The sequence below is a fragment of the Salmo salar genome, chromosome ssa05, assembly GCF_905237065.1.
Source record: "Salmo salar chromosome ssa05, Ssal_v3.1, whole genome shotgun sequence".
In the NCBI taxonomy this organism is placed as follows: domain Eukaryota; kingdom Metazoa; phylum Chordata; class Actinopteri; order Salmoniformes; family Salmonidae; genus Salmo; species Salmo salar.
This window is the reverse complement of record NC_059446.1, coordinates 46,518,362-46,538,943: the sequence shown is the minus strand read 5'-3', so window position 1 is coordinate 46,538,943 and position 20,582 is coordinate 46,518,362. Positions and strand designations below refer to the sequence as shown.

Here is a 20,582-nt window from a genome sequence, read left to right as displayed (position 1 = left end):
ACAACCCTAGGACATTATGTTATACAATACATGCATGTTTTGTTCAATCAAGTTCATATTTATATCAAAAACCAGCTTTTTACATTAGCATGTGACGTTCAGAACTAGCATACCCCCCGCAAACTTCCGGGGAATTCACTTACATTTTACTAAATTACTCACGATAAACGTTCACAAAAAGCATAACAATTATTTTAAGAATTATAGATACATTACTCCTCTATGCACTCGATATGTCCGATTTTAAAATAGCTTTTTGGTGAAAGCACATTTTGCAATATTCTAAGTACATAGCCCAGGCATCACGGGCTCGCTATTTAGACACCCGGCAAGTTTAGCACTCACCATAATCATATTTACTATTATAAAAGTTTGATTACCTTTTGTTGTCTTCGTCAGAATGCACTCCCAGGACGTCTACTTCAATAACAAATGTTGGTTTGGTCCAAAATAATCCATCGTTATATCCGAATAGCGGCGTTTTGTTCGTGCGTTCCAGACACTATCCGAAATGGTAAAGAAGTGTCGCGCGCATGGCGCAATTCGTGACAATAAAATTCTAAATATTCCATTACCGTACTTCGAAGCATGTCAACCGCTGTTTAAAATCAATTTTTACGCCATTTTTCTCGTAGAAAAGCGATAATATTCCGACAGGGAATCTCCTTTTCGGCAAACAGAGGAAAAAATCACAAAGGCGGGGGCGGTCGGGGTCACGCGCATAAGCCCAGTGTCCCTTGATCGGCCACTTGAGAAAGGCGATAATGTGTTTCAGCCTGGGGCTGGAATGACGACATTCTGTTTTTTCCCGGGCTCTGAGCGCCTATGGACGACGTGGGAAGTGTCACGTTAGAGCAGAGATCCTTAGTAAATGATAGAGATGGAAAAGAAGTTCAAGAAATGGTCAGACAGGCCACTTCCTGTAAAGGAATCTCTCAGGTTTTGACCTGCCATTTGAGTTCTGTTATACTCACAGACACCATTCAAACAGTTTTAGAAAATTTAGGGTGTTTTCTATCCATATGTAATAAGTATATGCATATTCTAGTTACTGGGTAGGAGTGGTAACCAGATTAAATCGGGTATGTTTTTTATCCAGCCGTGTCAATACTGCCCCCTAGCCCTAACAGGTTATGGACCTGTGATACCTGGAAGTGACATCTGATGAAGAGAATCAAAGGTAATGGATTATTTACATAGTATTTTCGATTTTAGATCTCTCCAACATGGCGGTTAGTCTGTATCGCAAAGCGTATTTTTCTGGGCGCAGTGCTCAGATTATTGCAAAGTGTGATTTCCCAGTAAGGTTATTTTTAAATCTGGCAATCCGGTTGCGTTCAAGAGATGTAAATCTATAATTCTTTGAATGACAATATAATATTTTACCAATGTTTTCTAATTTTAATTATTTAATTTGTGATGCTGACTTGACTGCCGGTTATTGGAGGGAAACGATTTCCTCAACATCAATGCCATAGTAAAACTCTGTTTTTGGATATAAATATGAACTTGATAGAACTAAAAATGCATGCATTGTCTAACATAATGTCCTAGGAGTGTCATCTGATGGAGATTGTAAAAGGTTAGTGCATCATTTTAGCTGGTTTTATGGTTTTGGTGACCCTGTCTTTGAATTGACAAAACATTACACACAACTCTTGTAAATGTACTGTCCTAACATACTCTAAATTTATGCTTTCGCCGTAAAACCTTTTTGAAATCGTAAAACGTGGTTAGATTAAGGAGATGTTTATCTTTCAAAGGGTGTAAAATAGTTGTATGTTTGAAAAATTTGAATTTTGACATTTATTTGGATTCAAATTTGCCGCTCTTGAAATGCACCTGCTGTTGATGGAGTGCACCACGGGGGGGACGCCTGCGTCCCACCTAGCCCATAGAAGTTAAGCAAATACTCAAACTAGCAACAGATGCAGGATCCGTCTTATTTCTGTAGATATACTGTATGTGGATGATTTATGTTTCACCATTATCCTTACATAATATAACCATTTACAATTTTAGTTGCACATGTCTTAGAGTAATGGACTGTGCCATCCCCGTGTCCTTCGCAATGGATTAGTCCACTGAGACAGACGCATATCAGACAGTTGTCTTGTGCAGCATGAAAATAAATCTATTTGCGACCGGTCGACAAAATAAATCTTTGTTGACCAACAGCCTATTGACCAAACAATCGACATGTCGACTAAATGGGGTCAGCCCTAATCTAGAAACGTATCAAATCGTCTTGAAAGGGAAAGATGCACGTCCCTACTGTAACATGTGAACAATAAAGTTGTATTGTTGATGTTACCTGGGAAACATGTTGCCAGGTGTTCTGTCAGGGCCTCCTGGGTGACAGGCTTGCGGGCTGAGTTCATAGCTGAGATGGCCAGGCACAGCATCTCCCCCAGAGGGATGAACTGTGACTGGCTGATGGGCGACATGCTGATGGGAGATACATCACCTGATTAAGGAGGGAAGAAAACACAGAGGTCAGACAATCAATCACATTTTATAAAGCCCTTTCTGAATCAGTAGTTGTCACAAATTGCTTTACAGTTAGTGAGTGAACGTTATTAATAAAAAGGGTGACTTGGAGAAAATAGGACATCTGATATGAAAATGGATGGCCCTTCCTCCAAGCAAAATATATATTTACATTCCCTGAATGCATGAAAAACAGCATGTGACCCTCCCCTATACCCAAATATGAATTAAGTGGATAGCAGAGAACATGTCTACCGTTTACCCTCACTTCTTGGACAGACCAGATATGCAGTTTTAGAAACTGTTCTTTGTCCTTTAACCTCTTGAGCATCTGATCCCGTTAGCGGGATCAAAATCCAGCGAAAAATCATATCGCCAATTAGCATTAAAAAATTATCATAATTTTTTTTAAAAATAAAAAATATTTTTTTTTTTTTTTTATAGATACACCTCTCCTGAATCGACCCACGTCGTCCGATTTCAAAAAGGTTTTACAGGAAAAGCAAATCATTAGATTATATTAGATGAGTCCATCGTAAAAAGCAGCTTCATAGCCATTTTCCGACCAACCACTTCCATCACATATTATCAATAAACAGCTAAATGTAGCACTAACCTTTTACAAACTTCATCAGATGGCACCCCTAGGACATCATGTTATACAATGCATGCATTCTTTTGTTCAATAAAGGTCATATTTATATATAAAAACAGCATTTTACATCTCTGTCTGACGTTGACTACCTAATTTCCCCTCAAAAGCGTCCCGGTAAACAATGCTACGTTTCAATAAATTGCTATACTATAACGATTTTTTAAATGTATATTGTCAATCTAACATTTATAGATGAATATCTCTTGAGAACACCCGTCATACCAGATTTTAAATTAACTTTACTGGGTAATCACACTTTGCGATAAAAGGAGATGCGATACTCAGAAAATCAGCTAATATACAGTGCTCGGCGCCATCTTGGACGCAAATGTATGAACCATCTCATCTTCAATAATATTGTCAATAATCGCCTACCTTTAGTTGTCTTCATCAGAAAGCATCCCAGGTCCACAACAGATGTATTTTCGGTCAAAAAGGCCATACTTCACGTTCCATTAGCCTGATGTTGGTAGCGCGTCCTATGGCTCTCTCCAAACGCAGCTCTGCACTTCATACTGAAAGCAATCCTCGCGCATGTAGGTTCGTTCAAACATGTCAAACGTTGTATAAAATAAATGTTCAGGGCCTCTAACACCAAGAGAGCCAATAAGATTCGAGGGGGATGATTTCATTGCCTTTAAAACCGTTTCCAAAGGTGGGGGCAGACATGGCCGCCGGCGTCATAATGGTGATGGCCCATCCCCTGTGACCAATTTCAAACTCCTGTCATTCACTGAGTTTTGACTCTATAAGGCTCAAACCACTGTGAAAGGACTGGCGACATCTAGTGGAAGCAATAGGAAGTGCCAAAATATTCCTAAACCCCTGTGTTTTTCAATGGGATAGGTTTAAACTCAATACAACACATCAGGTATCCACTTCCTGTCAGAAAATGTCTCAGGGTTTTGCCTGCCAAATGAGTTCTGTTATACTCACAGACACCATTCAAACAGTTTTAGAAACTTTAGAGTGTTTTCTATCCATATATAATAAGTATATGCATGCCCTATCTTCTGAGTTTGATTAGTAGGCCGTTGAAAATGGGAACGATTTTTTTTCAAAATGCGCTGTGGCGCCCCCCTATCCTAGGGTATCCTCAAGAGGATAATCACTTGACGTCAACGTGGGAATTTTGATAGCGCACATGTCTGCAGACCAGAAGGTTGTGGGTTCGCTATTTAGACACCCGGCAAGTTTAGCCTTCACCAAAATCAGATTTACTATAACAAAAATGTTCTTACCTTTGTTGTCTTCGTCAGAATGCACTCCCAGGACTTCTACTTCAATAACAAATGTTGGTTTGGTCCCAAATAATCCATCGTTATATCCGAATAGCGGCGTTTTGTTCGTGCGTTCCAGACACTATCCGAAAGGGTAAATAAGGGTCGCCGCATGGCGCAAAAATCGTGACAAAAAAATCTAAATATTCCATTACCGTACTTTGAAGCATGTCAACCGCTGTTTAAAATCCATTTTTATGCCATTTTTCTCGTAAAAAAGCGATAATATTCCGACCGGGAATCTCCTTTTAGGTAAACAGACAAAGGAAAAGAAAGCTTTCGGTCGACACGGGCACGAGCCTGAGTCTCACAGAACTGTAACCAGCCACTACCCAAACGCGCTACTTTGTTTCAGCCAGAGCCTGCAAAGCCACGATTCAGCTTTTTGCCGCCTTCTGAGAGACCATGTGAGCTGTAGAAAGTGTCACGTTATAGCAGAGATCCTTTGTAATTGATAGAGATGGCAAAGAAGTTCCAGAAATGGTCAGACAGGGTACTTCCTGTACAGAATCTTCTCAGGTTTTGACCTGCCATTTGAGTTCTGTTATACTCACAGACACCATTCAAACAGTTTTAGAAACTTTGGAGTGTTTTCTATCCAAAGCCAAAGCCATATGCATATTCTAGTTACTGGGCAGGAGTAGTAACCAGATTAAATCGGGTATGTTTTTTATCCAGCCGTGTCAACACTGCCCCCTAGCCCTAACAGGTTAAGAGTTACTTGTCTAACAGAACACAGAGGGTGTTCTTTCATGGAAGCCTCTCAAATATAATCCAGTTAGAATCAGGAATTCCCCAGGGTAGCTGTTTAGGCCCCTTGCTTTTTCAATTTTTACTAACAACATGCCACTGACTTTGAGTAAAGCCAGAGTGTCTATGCTAGCGGATGATGCAACACTATACACGTCAGCTACTACAGCAACTGAAATGACTGCAACACTCAACAAAGAGCTGCAGTAAGTTTCAGAGTGGGTGCCAAAGGAATAAGTTAACCCTAAATATTTCTAAAACTAAAACCATTGTATTTGGAACAAAACACTCACTAAACCCTAAAACTCAACTAAATCTTGTAATAAATCATGTGGAAATTGAGCAAGTTGAGATGACTAAATTGCTTGGAGTAACACTAGGTTGTACACTGTCATGCTCAAAACATATTGATGCAGGAGTAGCTAAGATGGGGAGAAGTCTGTCTATAATAAAGTGATGCTCTGCCTTCTTAACAACACTATCAACAAGGCAGGTCCTACAGGCCCTAGTTTTGTCGCATTTGGACAACTGTTCAGTCATGTGTTCAGGTGCCACAAAAAAGGACTTAGGAAAATTGCAATTGGCTCAGAACAGGGCAGCACAGCTGGCCCATGGATGTACACAGAGAGCTTATATTAATAATATGCATGTCAATCTCTCCTGGCTGAAAGTGGAGGAGAGATTGACTTCATCACTACTTTTATTTATGAGAGGTATTGACATGTTAAATGCACCGAGCTGTCTGTCTAAACTACAGGCACACAGCTTGGACACCCATGCATACCCCACAAGACATGCCACAAGATGTCTCTTCATAGTCCCTAAGTCTAGAACAGACTATGGGAGGCACAGAATACTTCATAGAGCCATGTTTTAGTACTGCAGATATGTGGTAGTGGTGGAGTACAGGCCTGAGGGCACACAGTGTGTTGTGAAATCTGTGAATGTATTGTAATGTTTTTAAAATTGTATAAACTGCCTTAATTTTGTTGGACCCCAGGAAAAGTAACTGCTGCTTTGACAGCAGCTAATGGGGATCCATAATAAATACAAATACAAATGTAACAATAGTATAATTTCAGGAATCACAGGAGTAAGTTCTCCTGGCACACTGTTAAATTATTTAGCCATTTAAACATTTTGTTTTTTTAAGAAAACTCTGTTTTTGACATAGCCCTCATGCAATTTAATGATGCACTATGCAGAAATTGCTCCACCATTTTCTTGTTGCAAAAATACTAATAGTTTGGCTAATTTCAGTTTGTGATAAAACAAGCAATTATAGTGTAGAGAATAAAAAACATTGTATTTTCAACTGTTTGAAGCTGGTGTACAAAACCGAAAGTAAAAATAAATAAATACGGGAAGCATAGAAATAGCACACATAGAACAGATCTACCGCTTCTTAGATTTGCTTTCAATGAGAATGACAGATCTATAACACACAATTTTGTCGGGTCGCCCAAAAAGTTACATATTGCAGCTTTAAAACGTGAGTTTGTCCTCAGTGTCGGACTCGACGACAGTTGCTACCCAATGGAGTGCTGTGATTGGTTGCCCAGAATTCTGTGGCGGTGTTAATCTAAGGGTCGATTGGGAAACATGCTGCTGCAGACAGGAAGCAGAACAGAGCATGTGTGTGCAAACATTGACATCCATGTTTGGTTTTGATTTGGAGGGGTGGTGGTAGCATCAAACCAAACATTGACATCCATGTTTGGTTTTGATTTGGACGAGTGGTGATAGCATCAAACAATTGGATTTAATACTTACTTGGATACTGCTCGGCGATGCAAACAGCAAAGTTTTCATCAGAACAGTCTAACGATCAAAGATCCTGTCCAGCGCAGGACACGTGCTGCTAAAAGAGGTACTGTCACTGGACCAAGCATTATCTCGCAAGCTGTCACTATGCAGTGCGAATTATACCATGACATTCGGAAGGTCTGTGTTTTTCACTGGACCTCATAAGTAATAATTTCTTTATGGGCCTAATAGTGGAGATGTCATTTAATGGTAAAAAATGTATAACCTTTTCATTTGGCATGAACAAATTACTTCAAAAAGTAGGCTCCTGTGCATGTTCGTCTACTCCCAAAAAATTCCAGCATCCATTTGATGAATCGAAACATCAAAAAGTGTAATGACATTCGGCGAATGTCATTGGGTCTACACTCCTGTAGCCTTAATTAATTGATGCGCTCTGACACAATGACCTTTTTTGCATTAACCTCCCTGGGCAAGGTGGGACGTTTACGAGGTGGGACGTTGGCGCGAAATACAAATACCTCAAAAATGCTATAACTTCAATTTCTCAAACATATGACTATTTTACACCATTTTAAAGACAAGACTCTCGTTAATCTAACCACATTGTCCGATTTCAAAAAGGCTTTACAGCGAAAGCAAAACATTAGATTATGTCAGGAGAGTACCCTGCCAAAAATAATCACACAGCCATTTTCAAAGCAAGCATATATGTCACAAAAACCAAAACCACAGCTAAATGCAGCACTAACCTTTGATGATCTTCATCAGATGACACTCCTAGGACATTATGTTATACAATACATGCATGTTTTGTTCAATCAAGTTCATATTTATATCAAAAACCAGCTTTTTACATTAGCATGTGATGTTCAGAACTAGCATACCCACCGCAAACTTCCGGTGAATTTACTAAATTACTCACGATAAACGTTCACAAAATACATAACAATTATTTTAAGAATTATAGATACAGAACTCCTTTATGCAATCGCGGTGTCAGATTTTAAAATACGGCTAGCTCATTTGACACCCACCAAGTTTGGCCGTCACCAAACTCAGATTTACTATAAGAAAAATTCGATTACCTTTGCTGTTCTTCGTCAGAATGCACTCCCAGGACTTCTACTTCAACAACAAATGTTGTTTTGGTTCCAAATAATCCATAGTTATATTCAAATACCTCCGTTTTGTTCGTGCGTTCAGGTCAGTATCCGAACGGTGATGCGCGAGCGCATTTCGTGACCAAAAAATTCAGAATATTCCATTACCGTACTTCGAAGCATGTCAAACGCTGTTTAAAATCAATTTTTATGCTATTTTATTCGTAAAATAGCGATAATATTCCAACCGGGCGACGTTGTATTCATTCAAAGGCTGAAAGAAGAAAATAGAAAATTCTCATGAACGCGCATCTCCAGTGTTACTGTTCCCAGCCTGACCACTCACAAACAGAGCTGCTGTACTTAGCCCAGAGACTGCAGACACCCCATTACACTTTCTGGTGCCTTCTGAGAGCCAATGGAAGCCTTAGAAAATGTCACGTTACAGCAGAGATGTGGTATGGAATCTTCTCAGGTTTTGGCCTGCCATATGAGTTCTGTTATACTCACAGACACAATTCAAACAGTTTTAGAAACTTTAGAGTGTTTTCTATCCAAATCTACTAACTATATGCATATTCCCGTTTCTGGGCAAGAGTAGTAACCAGTTTAAATCGGGTACGTTTTTATCCAGCTGTGCAAATACTGCCCCCTAGCCCCAACAGGTTTTAAGATAAGTTGGGACACCTGAAAAGGGTCTGAGATACAGGACTGTCCCGAGATAAATGTATGAGTGAAAAAATTGTTTAAATCATGACAGAGGTTTGTTTAATTTGGAATAAGCTTTTATTTTAATATGTACCACTGTAGCAGTACAAACTGCATTTTAAACAAATTCGAGAATTTTTAAATTTGCTTATTAAGAAACCCCGCCAAAAGTTTGACTACGTTGCATTTGGGGAGGGGGGGGCTCGTCTCATACCCTGAGCCCACTGTAATTCGCACTCTGTCACTATAGAATAATCTTAGATCTGACTTCCTTAATTAAATAATTAATCACATTTTAGTCTTTAAGCATTTTAGTCTTGAACTGTCTGAAAGATTGGTTGTTTTCCACCACTGTAAGGACAGAATATTGTTAAAATAAAGAATAGCAGTTATTATTACTACAGTATTGGGTCAGAGGTATTAGATAGTGAATATGTTAGATCAGGGTTTCCCAAATTTGGTCCTGGGTCCCCCCTGGGTGCACGTTTTGCTAGGCCACCAGGACCGAATATGTGAAACCCTATGTTAGATGACAGCTGGTTAGCGCCAGAGCGGTTCTTCCCTCCATTAACACTGACGCTTTCCTATGGGAGAGACAGAGGACAGGATGAATTCTCTATCTCTCTCTCATGCCCGCCTGCTGCAGCGGTAGCAAACAATTCACACAGCTAGCCAGTGAGGCAGTGTCCTTTGTCCGTGCACCTTCTGCTTAACCCCACTCCCTTATTTTGTGATTCATTCCGGCAAAGCTACACAACACTATCTACAGCATTTACACACACTTATCTAGAGCAGGAAAAAAGGGAGAGGGTGAGACAGCATCAGAGAGATAGAAGAATGAGATGGGTAGTACCTTAGCTGATTGTGTTGACTCCTCCGCTTTAATCCAAGCAGATCCAAAGACGGCTCTTTGAACTGCAGCCCCCAGACAAATGAGCATTCACTCAAGGGCCTTACCCAGCATGCTCCACTCCACGCAAAAACAAGGGGGTGTGACCAATCACACCGTGCTTCAGTATGCACTGTTTTTTACCCCTCTCTCTCTGCTCCCTCCCTCCATCTCGTTCCTTCCCGTTAATGTCCACTGACAGACAAGCTTGTCGGCGGTCTGCCGAAAGTGTTGTTATGGCAACGGATTCTGAGTTGCACCCAATGCCTGTTCTGCAAGCTTTTTATCCCTCCCCCTCTTTATGGCGCTCTCTATTCAATTTATGGGGCTTTATTGGCATGGGAAACATATGTTTACATTGCCAAAGCAAGTTAAATAGATTACAGTAAAGTCAAAAAAAGTGGGGGAAAAAATACAGTAAACATTACACTCACAAAAGTTAAAAAAGAATAAAGACATTTAAAATGTCATATTATGTGCAAATAGTTAAAGTACAAAATTACAACAGATCACGAATCTTGCTGCTGTGATGGCACACTGGCATTTCATCCAATAGAAATGTTTTTTTTTTCAAAATTGGGTTTGTTTTCTAATTCTTTGTGGGTCTGTGTAATCTGAGGGAAATACGTGCCTCTAATATGGTCATACATTTGGCAAGAGGCTAGGAATTGCAGCTCAGTTTCCACCTCATTTTGTGGGCAGTGTGCACATAACCTGTCTTCTCTTGAGAGCCAATAGCAAGGCTATGCTCACTGTACATAGTCAAAGCTTTCCTTAAGTTTGGGTCAGTCCCAGCGGTAATTTATTCTGCCACTGTGTGCGCTCTGTTTAGTGCCAAATAGCATTCTAGTTTGCTCTGTTTTTTGTTAATTCTTTCCAATGTGTCAAGTAATTATCTTTTAATTTTGTCATGACTTGGTTGGGTCTAATTGTGTTGTTATCCTGTTTGTGTTTGTGAACAGAGACAAAGGAACAGCATGCTTAGGGGGCTCTTCTCCAGGTTCATCTCTCTGTTGGTGATGGCTTTGTTATGGAAGGTTTGGTAATCGCTTCCTTTTAGGAAGTTGTTGAATTTAATGCCTCTTTTCTGGATTTTGATAATTAGCGGTTATCAGCCTAAATCTGCTCTCTCTCTCTCCGTCTCTCTCCAATGCAAACTTAAGAGCTGTTCTCCTCAGATTGGGCTCAGAAGCATGTCCAGTAAAGTGAGATGGGTGATATGGAGGCTTGCAGTCAGATCCAGCATACTATAGGGAAGGTTTATTTGTACAAACAAATAAAAAGGGATTGACTGAACACTATGTAATGTAGACAGTACACAATGCGTCACTATGTCTGTATGTGCCTGGAAATTATCATACTGCCAGGAACGTGGGTCTCCATTGGCACCAGTGAAGAACTTGATATAAACCTGTTAAAGTGACAAGTGGGCATGTGTGAGAGAGAGCTTATACATTAAACAGCTAAGTAAACAAGTATACTAAGCTACCAAGTTGCTCGGACAGAACAGCCCAGGCAGCACCGTCAATTAGCACTGAAGTGTGAAGTCAGATGTGTGAAAACTCTTGAGCTCAACAATGGCAGCAGAGTTTCACAGCCCCTCCCCCACCCAAATGCAGAGGTCTTTGAAGCCTTAATGACTTATCCCTGTCCAGAGGTCATTACAATACAATACGCCATGGATATTAACTTCTCTAGGGTAGGGGGCAGTACTTTGACGTCCGGATGAAAGGCGTGCCCATAGTAAACTGCCTGCTACTCAGGCTCAGAAGGTAGGATATGCATAGCATTAGTAGATTTGGATATAAAACACCCTGAAGTATCTAAAACTGTTTGAATGATGTCTGTGAGTATAACATAACTCATATGGCAGGCAAAAACCTGAGAGAAATCCAACCAGGAAGTGTGGAAATCTGAGGTTTGTAGTTTTTCAAGTGATTGCCTATACAGTATACAGTGACTTAGGGTTCATTTTGTACTTTCTAAGGCTTCCACTAGATGTCAACCGTTTTTAGAACGTTGTTTCATGCTTCTACTGTTACTGGGGAGAGAATAAGAGCTGACTCAAGTGGACTGCCTGAGGCCAATGAGTTGTTTAATGCGCTGTCACGCAGGCACGCCGTTCCTTCTTTTTCCTCTGTAATGAATACGCTATTGTCCGGTTGGAATATTATCGAATATTCAGGATAAAAAGACCCTAAGGGCGGATTGTAAACATTGTTTGACATGTTTCTACGAACAGTAATGGAACTTTTTGACTTTTTGTCTAGGGTTTTGCGCTCGCGCATTGTGCCTTTGGAATAGTGATCTGAACGCGCGAACAAAACGGAGGTATTTGGACATAAATATGGAGTTTATCGAACAAAACAAACATTTCTTGTGGAAGTGGGAGTCCTGGGAGTGCATTCCGACGAAGATCAGCAAAGGTAAGTGAAGATTTATAATACTATTTCTGAGTTTTGTTGACTCCTGAACTTGGCAGGTAACTGTATAGCTTGCTTTGATGGCTGAGCTCTGTACTGAGAATATTGAACAATGTGCTTTCGCCGTAAAGCTATTTTGAAATCTGACACAGCGGTTGCATTAAGGAGAAGTGTATCTATAATTCTTTGAATAACTGTTGTAAATTTTATCAACGTTTATGATGAGTATTTTTGTAAATTGATGTGCTCATTCACCAGAAGTTTTGGAGGCAAAATATTTTCTGAACGTCACGCGCCAATGTAAAATGGGGTTTTTCGATATAAATATGAACTTTATCGAACAAAACATACATGTTTTGTGTAACATTGAATCCTGGGAGTGTCATCTGATGAAGATCATCAAAGGTTAATGGTTAATTTTAGCTGTATTTCTGTTTTTTGTGTGGTTTTTCTTGTCTCGGCGCTGTCCTAACATAATCTAATGTTATGCTTTGCCGTAAACCCTTTTTGAAATCGGACAATGTGGTTGGATTAACGAGAAGTGTATTTTTAAAATGGGATATAATAGTTGTATGTTTGAGAAGTTTGAATTATGAGATTTTTGTTGTTTTGAATTTGCCGCCCTGCTATTTCACTGGCTGTTGAATAGCGTCGCAATACCCCAGAGAGGTTAAAAATAACACTGCAATAAATAAGTACAACAAAAGCTCCTCAAGGACAATCCAAAAACACAATTTGTTGAGGGGAACGTAAGCGACTTAATTTTCCACACAGACCATCCCCTGGCACGGCACAGTGCTGTAATAGCACACTACGCCTATGTCAAGAGAGAGGGTATTGACCCAGGGTGGAAACTCAGAATACTAGACATTGAGGAAATTGAAACAACCTCTGTCAACGTGTGCAGGGCATCCTCATGCAGTTCCAGCAGGACTTTTATGGGATCAAAGAAAGAACAAAGCAGGGAAAGCTTTCTGTGACGACTCCTCCATTCTGAGTGAGTGAGTCTGATCACACCTCTTCAAACTGTCCTGCAGACAAGGATAGTCACCCCCCCAGCATTAAACACACCCAGGTCCCACAACTGCACTGCTCCTCCATCATTGAGAGGGATAAACTCACAGAGCTGGAGAGAGACATGGTGGAGCTCAGAGAGCTAGTCCACACAATCCAGACAGAACAAACCCACAAAACAGACCAGCACAACAACACCCCCCCATCAAGACCTGGAGGGCAAAAGGTGGAGATGGACGGCTGTCTGAGAGAGCTGGCTGCTCTACAGACTGAGGCGAGAGATATTAAAGAAGCACATATGGCACTGAAGGACGAGGTCAGAAAGCTGAGGTGTGACAGAGAGCAGGACACTCCTCCAGACAAGCCAGCAGAACAGCGCACCTGAGACACAGACCCACACCACAATGGGACAGACAACACAGGACCCGCCAACCAAACAGAACCCACCCCATCCTAACAGCCCTGCTGTCAGCTCCCCCTACAGCCCTCCTGACAACTCCCCCACATCCACTAAGGTCTACAGGCAATTACGGATTACAAAAAGAAAACCAGCCACGTCACGGACACCGACGTCTTGCTTCCAGACAAACAAAACACCTTCTTTGCCCACTTTGAGGATAATACAGTGCCACCGACATGGCCCGCTACCGAGGACTGCGGGTCCCCCTCTCCTTCTCCGTGGCCGACATGAGTAAGACATTTAACCCCTGTGCGGCCAGCGAAAAATCATATCGCCATTAGCATAACAAAATGTTATAAAAAAAAAAAAAAATTAAAAATCAAATTATATCGTTTTATAGATACACCTCTCCTGAATCGAACCACGTTGTCCGATTTCAAAAAGGCTTTACAGCAAAAGCAAAACATTAGATTATGTTAGAGGAGTATATCGTAAAAGTAGCCACATAGCCATTTTCCGACCAACCACATGCATCACAAATAACCAAAAAACAGCTAAATGCAGCACTAACCTTTGACAATCTTCATCAGATGACACACCTAGGACATCATGTTACACAATACATGCATTCTTTTGTTCGATAAAGTTCATATTTATATATAAAAACAGCATTTTACATCGGTGCGTAACGTTGACTATTTTCCCTCAAATGCATCCGATGAAACAGAGCTACAATTTACTAAATTACTATTCGAAAACATTTTTTAAATGAAATATTGTCATTCTAAGATTTATAGATGAATATCTCTTGAAAGCACCTGTAATGCCAGATTTAACTTTACTGGGTAATCATACTTTGCGATGAAAGGTGATGCGATACTCTGAAAAATAGGCTAACGTTACCGGTCAGCGCCATCTTGGAACAATCGCATATCACATCTAGTCTTGTATACTATTGTCAATAATCCCTTACCTTTGGTTGTCTTCATCAGAAAGCACTTCCAGGAATCCCAGGTCCACAACAAATGTATTTTCGTTCGAAAAAAATACTCCTTTATGTTCCAAGAGCTTGTTCTTGTTAGCGCGTCTGAAGGCTGCTCCAAAACTTCCGTCGGCCACGGGACAGCCATTTCGAGAAAATGCATTTTTTTTCCCATTTAGGTTCGTTCAAACATGTCAAACGTTGTATAACATAAATCTTCAGGGCGTTTTTCAACAAGAGAGCCATCAGATCCTCCTCTCCTCCCTCTCCGAGTTGGGCATCTCCGGCGCGGTTCACTCTTCGATTGCGTCCTATCTGACAGGTCCCTCCTACCAGGTGGCGTGGCGAGAATCCGTCTCCGCACCACGTGCTCTCACTACTGGTGTCCCCCAGGGCTCAGTTCTAGGCCCTCTCCTATTCTCGCTATACACCAAGTCACTTGGCTCTGTCATATCCTCACATGGTCTCTCCTATCATTGCTACGCAGATGACACACAACTAATCTTCTCCTTTCCCCCTTCTGATAACCAGGTGGCAAATCACATCTCTGCATGTCTGGCAGACATATCAGTGTGGATGACGGATCACCTTCTCAAGCTGAACCTCGGCAAGACGGAGCTGCTCTTTCTCCCGGGGAAGGACTGCCCATTCTGGCCTGCTGGCCCCCCTACCTCTGCGGAAGCACAGTTCCCGCTCAGCCCAGTCAAGACTGTTCGCTGCTCTGGAACCCTAATGGTGGAACAAGCTCCCTCACGACGCCAGAACAGCGGAGTCAATCACCACCTTCCGGAGACACCTGAAACCCCACCTCTTTAAGGAATACCTGGGATAGGATTAAGTAATCCTTCTAACCCTCCCCCCCCACCCTCCCCCCCCCAAAAAGATATAGATGTACTATTGTAAAGTGGTTGTTCCACTGGATATCATAAGGTGAATGCACCAATTTGTAAGTCGCTCTGGATAAGAGCGTCTGCTAAATGACGTAAATGTAAATGTAAATGCATGCGCAGTCCAGCTGGCTACTGTGTTTACGGACATATTCAATCACTCCCTATCCCAGTCTGCTGTCCCCACATGCTTCAAGAAGGCCACCACTGTTCCCGTACCCAAGAAGGCAAAGACAACTGAACTACATGACTATCGCCCCATAGCACTCACTTCTGTCATCATGAAGTACTTTGAGAGACTAGTCAAGGATCATATCACCTCCACCTTACCTGCCACCCTTGACCCACTTCAGTTTGCATACCGTCCCAACAGGTCAACAGACGATGTAATCACACTGCATACTGCCATAACCCATCTGGACAAGAGGAATACCTATGTAAGAATGCTGTTAATTGACTACAGCTCAGCATTCAACACCATCAGCTCATCATTAAGCTTGAGGCTCTGGGTCTCAACCCCGCCATGTGCAATTGGGTCCTGGACTTTCTGACGGGCCGTTCCCAGGTGGTGAAGGTAGGAAACAACATCTCCACTTCGCTGACCATCAACACTGGTGCCCCACAAGGCTGCGTGCTGAGCCCCCTCCTGTACTCCCTGTTCACCCATGACTGCATGTCCATGCACGCCTCCAACTCAATCATCAAGTTTGCAGACAACACAACAGTAGTGGGCTTGATTACCAACAACAATGAGACAGCCTACAGGGAGGAGGTGAGGGCACTTGGAGTGTGGTGTCAGGAAAACAACCTCTCACTCAACGTCAACAAAACAAAAGAGATGATTGTGGACTTCAGGAAACAGCAGAGGGAGCAACCCCCTATCCACTTCGACGGGACAGCAGTGGAGAAGATGGAAAGTTTGAAGTTCCTCACAGACAAACTGAAATGGTCCACCCACACAGACAGTGAGGTGAAGTAGGCGCAACAGCGCCTCTTCAACCTCACCTAAATCCCTGACAATCTTTTACAGATGCACAATTGAGAGCATCCTGTCGGGCTGTATCACCGCCAAGAAACGGCAACTGCACCACCCTCAACCGCAAGGCTCTCCAGAGGGTGGTGCGGTCTGCCCAACACATCACCGGGGGCAAACTACCTGCCCTCCAGGACACCTACAGCACATGATGTCACAGCAATGCCAAAAAGATCAAGACAACAACCACCCGAGCCACTGCAGGTCACCCTGCTATCATCCAGAAGGCAAGGTCAGTACAGGTGCATCAAAGCTGGGACCGAGAGACTGAAAAACAGCTTCTATCTCAAGGCCATCAGACTTTTAAATAGCCATCACTAGGCAGGTTCCACCAGGTTACGTAAACCCTGCACCTTAGTGGCTGCTGCCCCATATACATAGACTTGAAATAACTGGCCACTTTAATAATGGAACACAAGTCACTCTAATAATGTTTACATATTTTTGCTTTACTCATCTCATATGTATATACTGTACTCTATTCTACTGTATTTTAGTCTATGCCACTCCGACATTGCTCATCCTAATATTTATATATTCCTTAATTTAATTATTTTACCTTAGGTTGTGTGTATTGTGTGTATTGTTGTGAATTGTTAGAAACACAAGCATTTCGCTTCACCCTCAATCATATCTGCTAAACATGTGTATGTGACAAATAACATTTGATTTGATTCAAAATTATCAAAAAACACACATTTCTTTCCACAGCGCCAAGTGGTGAGACAGGGATAAAGCTTAAGCCCCACCCTCTTCAACATATACTGTATATCAATGAATTGGCGAGGGCACTAGAACAGTCTGCAACACCCGGCCTCACCCTACTAGAAACTGATGATCTGGTGCTTCTGTCCTCAACCAAGGAGGGATTACAGCAGCACCTTGATCTTTTGCACATATTCTGTCAGACCTGGACCCTGACAGTAACTCTCAGCAAGACAAAAATAAGGGTGTTCCAAAAAGGTCCAGTTGCCCGGACTACGAATACAAATTCCATCTAGGTACCGTTGCCTTAGAGCAGTGGTTCCCAAACTTTTTATAGTCCCGTACCCCTTCAAACATTCAACGTCCAGCAGCGTACCCCCTCTAGCACCAGGGTCAGCACACTCTCAAATGTTGTTTTGTGCCATCATTGTAAGCCTGCCACACACACACTATACAATACATTTATTAAACATAAGAATGAGTTTGAGTATTTGTCACAACCCGGCTCGTGGGAAGTGACAGAGGTCTTATAGGACCAGGGAACAAATAATAATATAATAATAATCAACCATTTTGCTCTTTATTTAGCCATCTTACATAAGACTTTATTTCTTCATTCAAAATTGTGAATAACTCACCGCAGGTTAATGAGAACGATGTGCTTGAAAGGATGCTCATAACTCTGTAATGTTAAGTTGTATTGGAGAGAGTCTCAATCTTAAATCATTTTCCACACACAGTCTTGCCTGTACTTAGTTGTCATGCTAGTGAGGGCCGAGCATCCACTCTCACATAGGTACGTGGTTGCAAAGGGCATCAGTGTCTTAACAGCGAGATTTGCCAAGGCAAGAAACTCTGAGTGCAGCCCTATCCAGAAATCTGGCAGTGGCTTCTGATTAAATACAAATTTCACAGAACCGCATGTTGAAATTTCGATGAGGCTCTCTTTTTCAGATATTGGTAAGTAGACTTGAAGCAGGGCATGAAAGGTATAACAAATCCGGTTGTTTGTGTCGTCCGTTTTGGGAAAGTACCTGTGTAATTGCGTACCTAGCTCACTCAGGTGCTTCGCTATATTACATTTGACATTGTCCGTCAGCTTGAGTTCATTTGCACACAAAAAATCATACAATGATAGAAAGACCTGTGTGTTGTCCTTGTTAATGCAGACAGAAAAGCGCTCCAACTTCTTAATCATAGCCTCAATTTTGTCGCACACATTGAATATAGTTGCGGAGAGTCCCTGGAATTGCAGATTCAGATCATTCAGGCGGGAAAAAATATCACCTAGATAGGCCAGTCGTGTGAGAAATTTGTAATCATGCAATTGGTCAGACAAGTGAAAATTATGGTCAGTAAAAAAACCTTTAAGCTTGTCTATCAATTAAAAAAAAACGTGTCAATACTTAGCCCCTTGATAACCAGCACACTTCTGTATGTTGTAAAAGCTGACATTACAACACTGTATATAAACATAATATGACATTTGAATTGTTTATTTTGTAATGTTTACTGTTCATTTTTTGTTTATTTCACTTTTGTTTATTATTTATTTCACTTGCTTTGGCAATGTAAACATATGTTTCCCATGCTTAAATTTAATTAAATTGAGAGAGAATTGAGAGAGTGTGTGTGTGTGTATGTGTGTGTGTGTGCGTGGGGGGGCTGCATTATATGTAAGTGGGGGTGGACATTCACAAAAGGGCCCTTGAGTTCATCCAAAGTATGCAAATGCTGAAAGTAGACCTATTTAGAGAGTAGAGAACCTACATAACACTTCCAAATTTAGGCCAAACTATTGATCTGAGAGATTTACCTGTACTCAAATGGTTTGTTGCTAAGCACCCAGCTTAAACATGAAACCAGTGTCTAGGTGCTACTGCTATAAATGTACATTCACCACCCTGCAGGTCCTGAGAAAAGTACCATGTTAGACCACAAATAGAGAAGCACCATTTCACAGCCGTACTGTAGCACTTTACATTTCAACACAAGATAACATGGTAATATTATGCTCACATGTTGTAGTGAGTGGTATGAATGCTTTCAATGTGAGTAACTATTACTTGTTACCATACTATTACCAAGTTACAAGCCCTACTACTTGATTCTGTAAAGTGCTACCTCAATATTTTATTTTTGAAGGAATAAACTACTGTCTCAGGAAAGGGTTTGTATGAATTCTTAATATTCACAAACTAAAACATTGAAAAAAACATCAGGTTCTTTCTCCTTATGACCTGTTAGAGAGTGTATCTGAACACAACACTTGCTCAATGACCTCTAGGTCAGCAGGAGTTAGAATTCCACTTGGTGACAACAATCAAGCTGTCACACAACACAAACAAACATAACTATTAGGCATATACTGACCAAAGACACTATTAAACCACCTACTGTATATACGACTGAAGGTACCATGTGGTCAACAGTGTTTGTTAGGCTAATTCACATGCCTTAACACTAGATGGGGGTAAGAGACTGACTGGCTCACAGTCACAATGTCAAAACTGAATGAACCTCTGAGGAGGCAGTAGGTGAGTCAAATCTCCATGTGAGATTGCTTTTGTTTGCCTTTTCTTTCCTAAGGGATCTAGGATGAGGTATAACTGGTCTTTTCACTTAATCTAATGTCGTGTCTTTGGGCACCATTAACCTCTATGGGCAAGGCGGGACGAATTCGTCCCACCTACGTAACAGCCACCTGAATTCAGTGGCGCGATTTTTGAATCGTTTGAAATACTATTACTTCAATTTCTCAAACATATGACTACTTTACAGCTATTTAAAGACAAGACTCTCCTTAATCTAACCACACTGTCCGATTTCAAAAAGGCTTTACAACGAAAGCAAAACATTAGATTATGTCAGGAGAGTGCCCAGCCAGAAATAATCAGACACCCATTTTTCAAGCTAGCATATAATGTCACAAAAACCCAAACCACAGCTAAATGCAGCACTAACCTTTTATGATCTTCATCAGATGACACACCTAGGACATTATGTTATACAATACATGCATGTCTGTTCAATCAAGTTCATATTTACATCAAAAAACAGCTTTTTACATTAGCATGTGACGTTCAGAAAAAGCATACACCCCGCAAACTTCCGGGGAATTTACTAACAGTTTGCTAAATTACTCACGATAAATGTTCACAAAAAGCATAACAATTATTTTAAGAATTATAGATACATTACTCCTCTATGCACTCGATATGTCCGATTTTAAAATAGCTTTTCGGATGAAGCACATTTTGCAATATTCTAAGTACATAGCCCAGCCATCACGGCTAGCTATTTAGACACCCGGCAAGATTAGCCTTCACTAAAATCCTATTTCCTATAAGAAAAATGTTCTTACCTTTCCTGTTCTTCGTCAGAATGCACTCCCAGGACTTCTACTTCAATAACAAATGTAGGTTTGGTCCCAAATAATCCATCGTTATATCCAAATATCCTCTGTTTTGTTCGTGCGTTCTAGACACTATACGAA

General features: G+C 41.2%; 1 protein-coding gene across 3 annotated transcripts in view; it reads right to left on the bottom strand.

The window, feature by feature from the left end:
- The window catches only part of LOC106604902 (storkhead-box protein 2-like), a 105,166-nt gene that overhangs the window by 64,293 nt on the left and 20,291 nt on the right, over window positions 1-20,582 (bottom strand). The window contains exons 1-2 of one of the 3 annotated variants that reach the window (XM_045718272.1): window positions 9,607-10,012; window positions 2,315-2,467 (exon numbers count right to left, since the gene is read on the bottom strand). The exons of 1 other annotated variant lie outside the window; for it this stretch is intronic. In XM_045718272.1, the coding sequence (XP_045574228.1) occupies window positions 2,315-2,447 (133 nt within the window). In that variant the 5' untranslated portion in view covers window positions 2,448-2,467; window positions 9,607-10,012. Of the gene's footprint in view, window positions 1-2,314; window positions 2,468-9,606; window positions 10,013-20,582 lie in introns of those variants that run through there. One more of the 3 variants, XM_045718270.1, reaches the window with a different exon arrangement.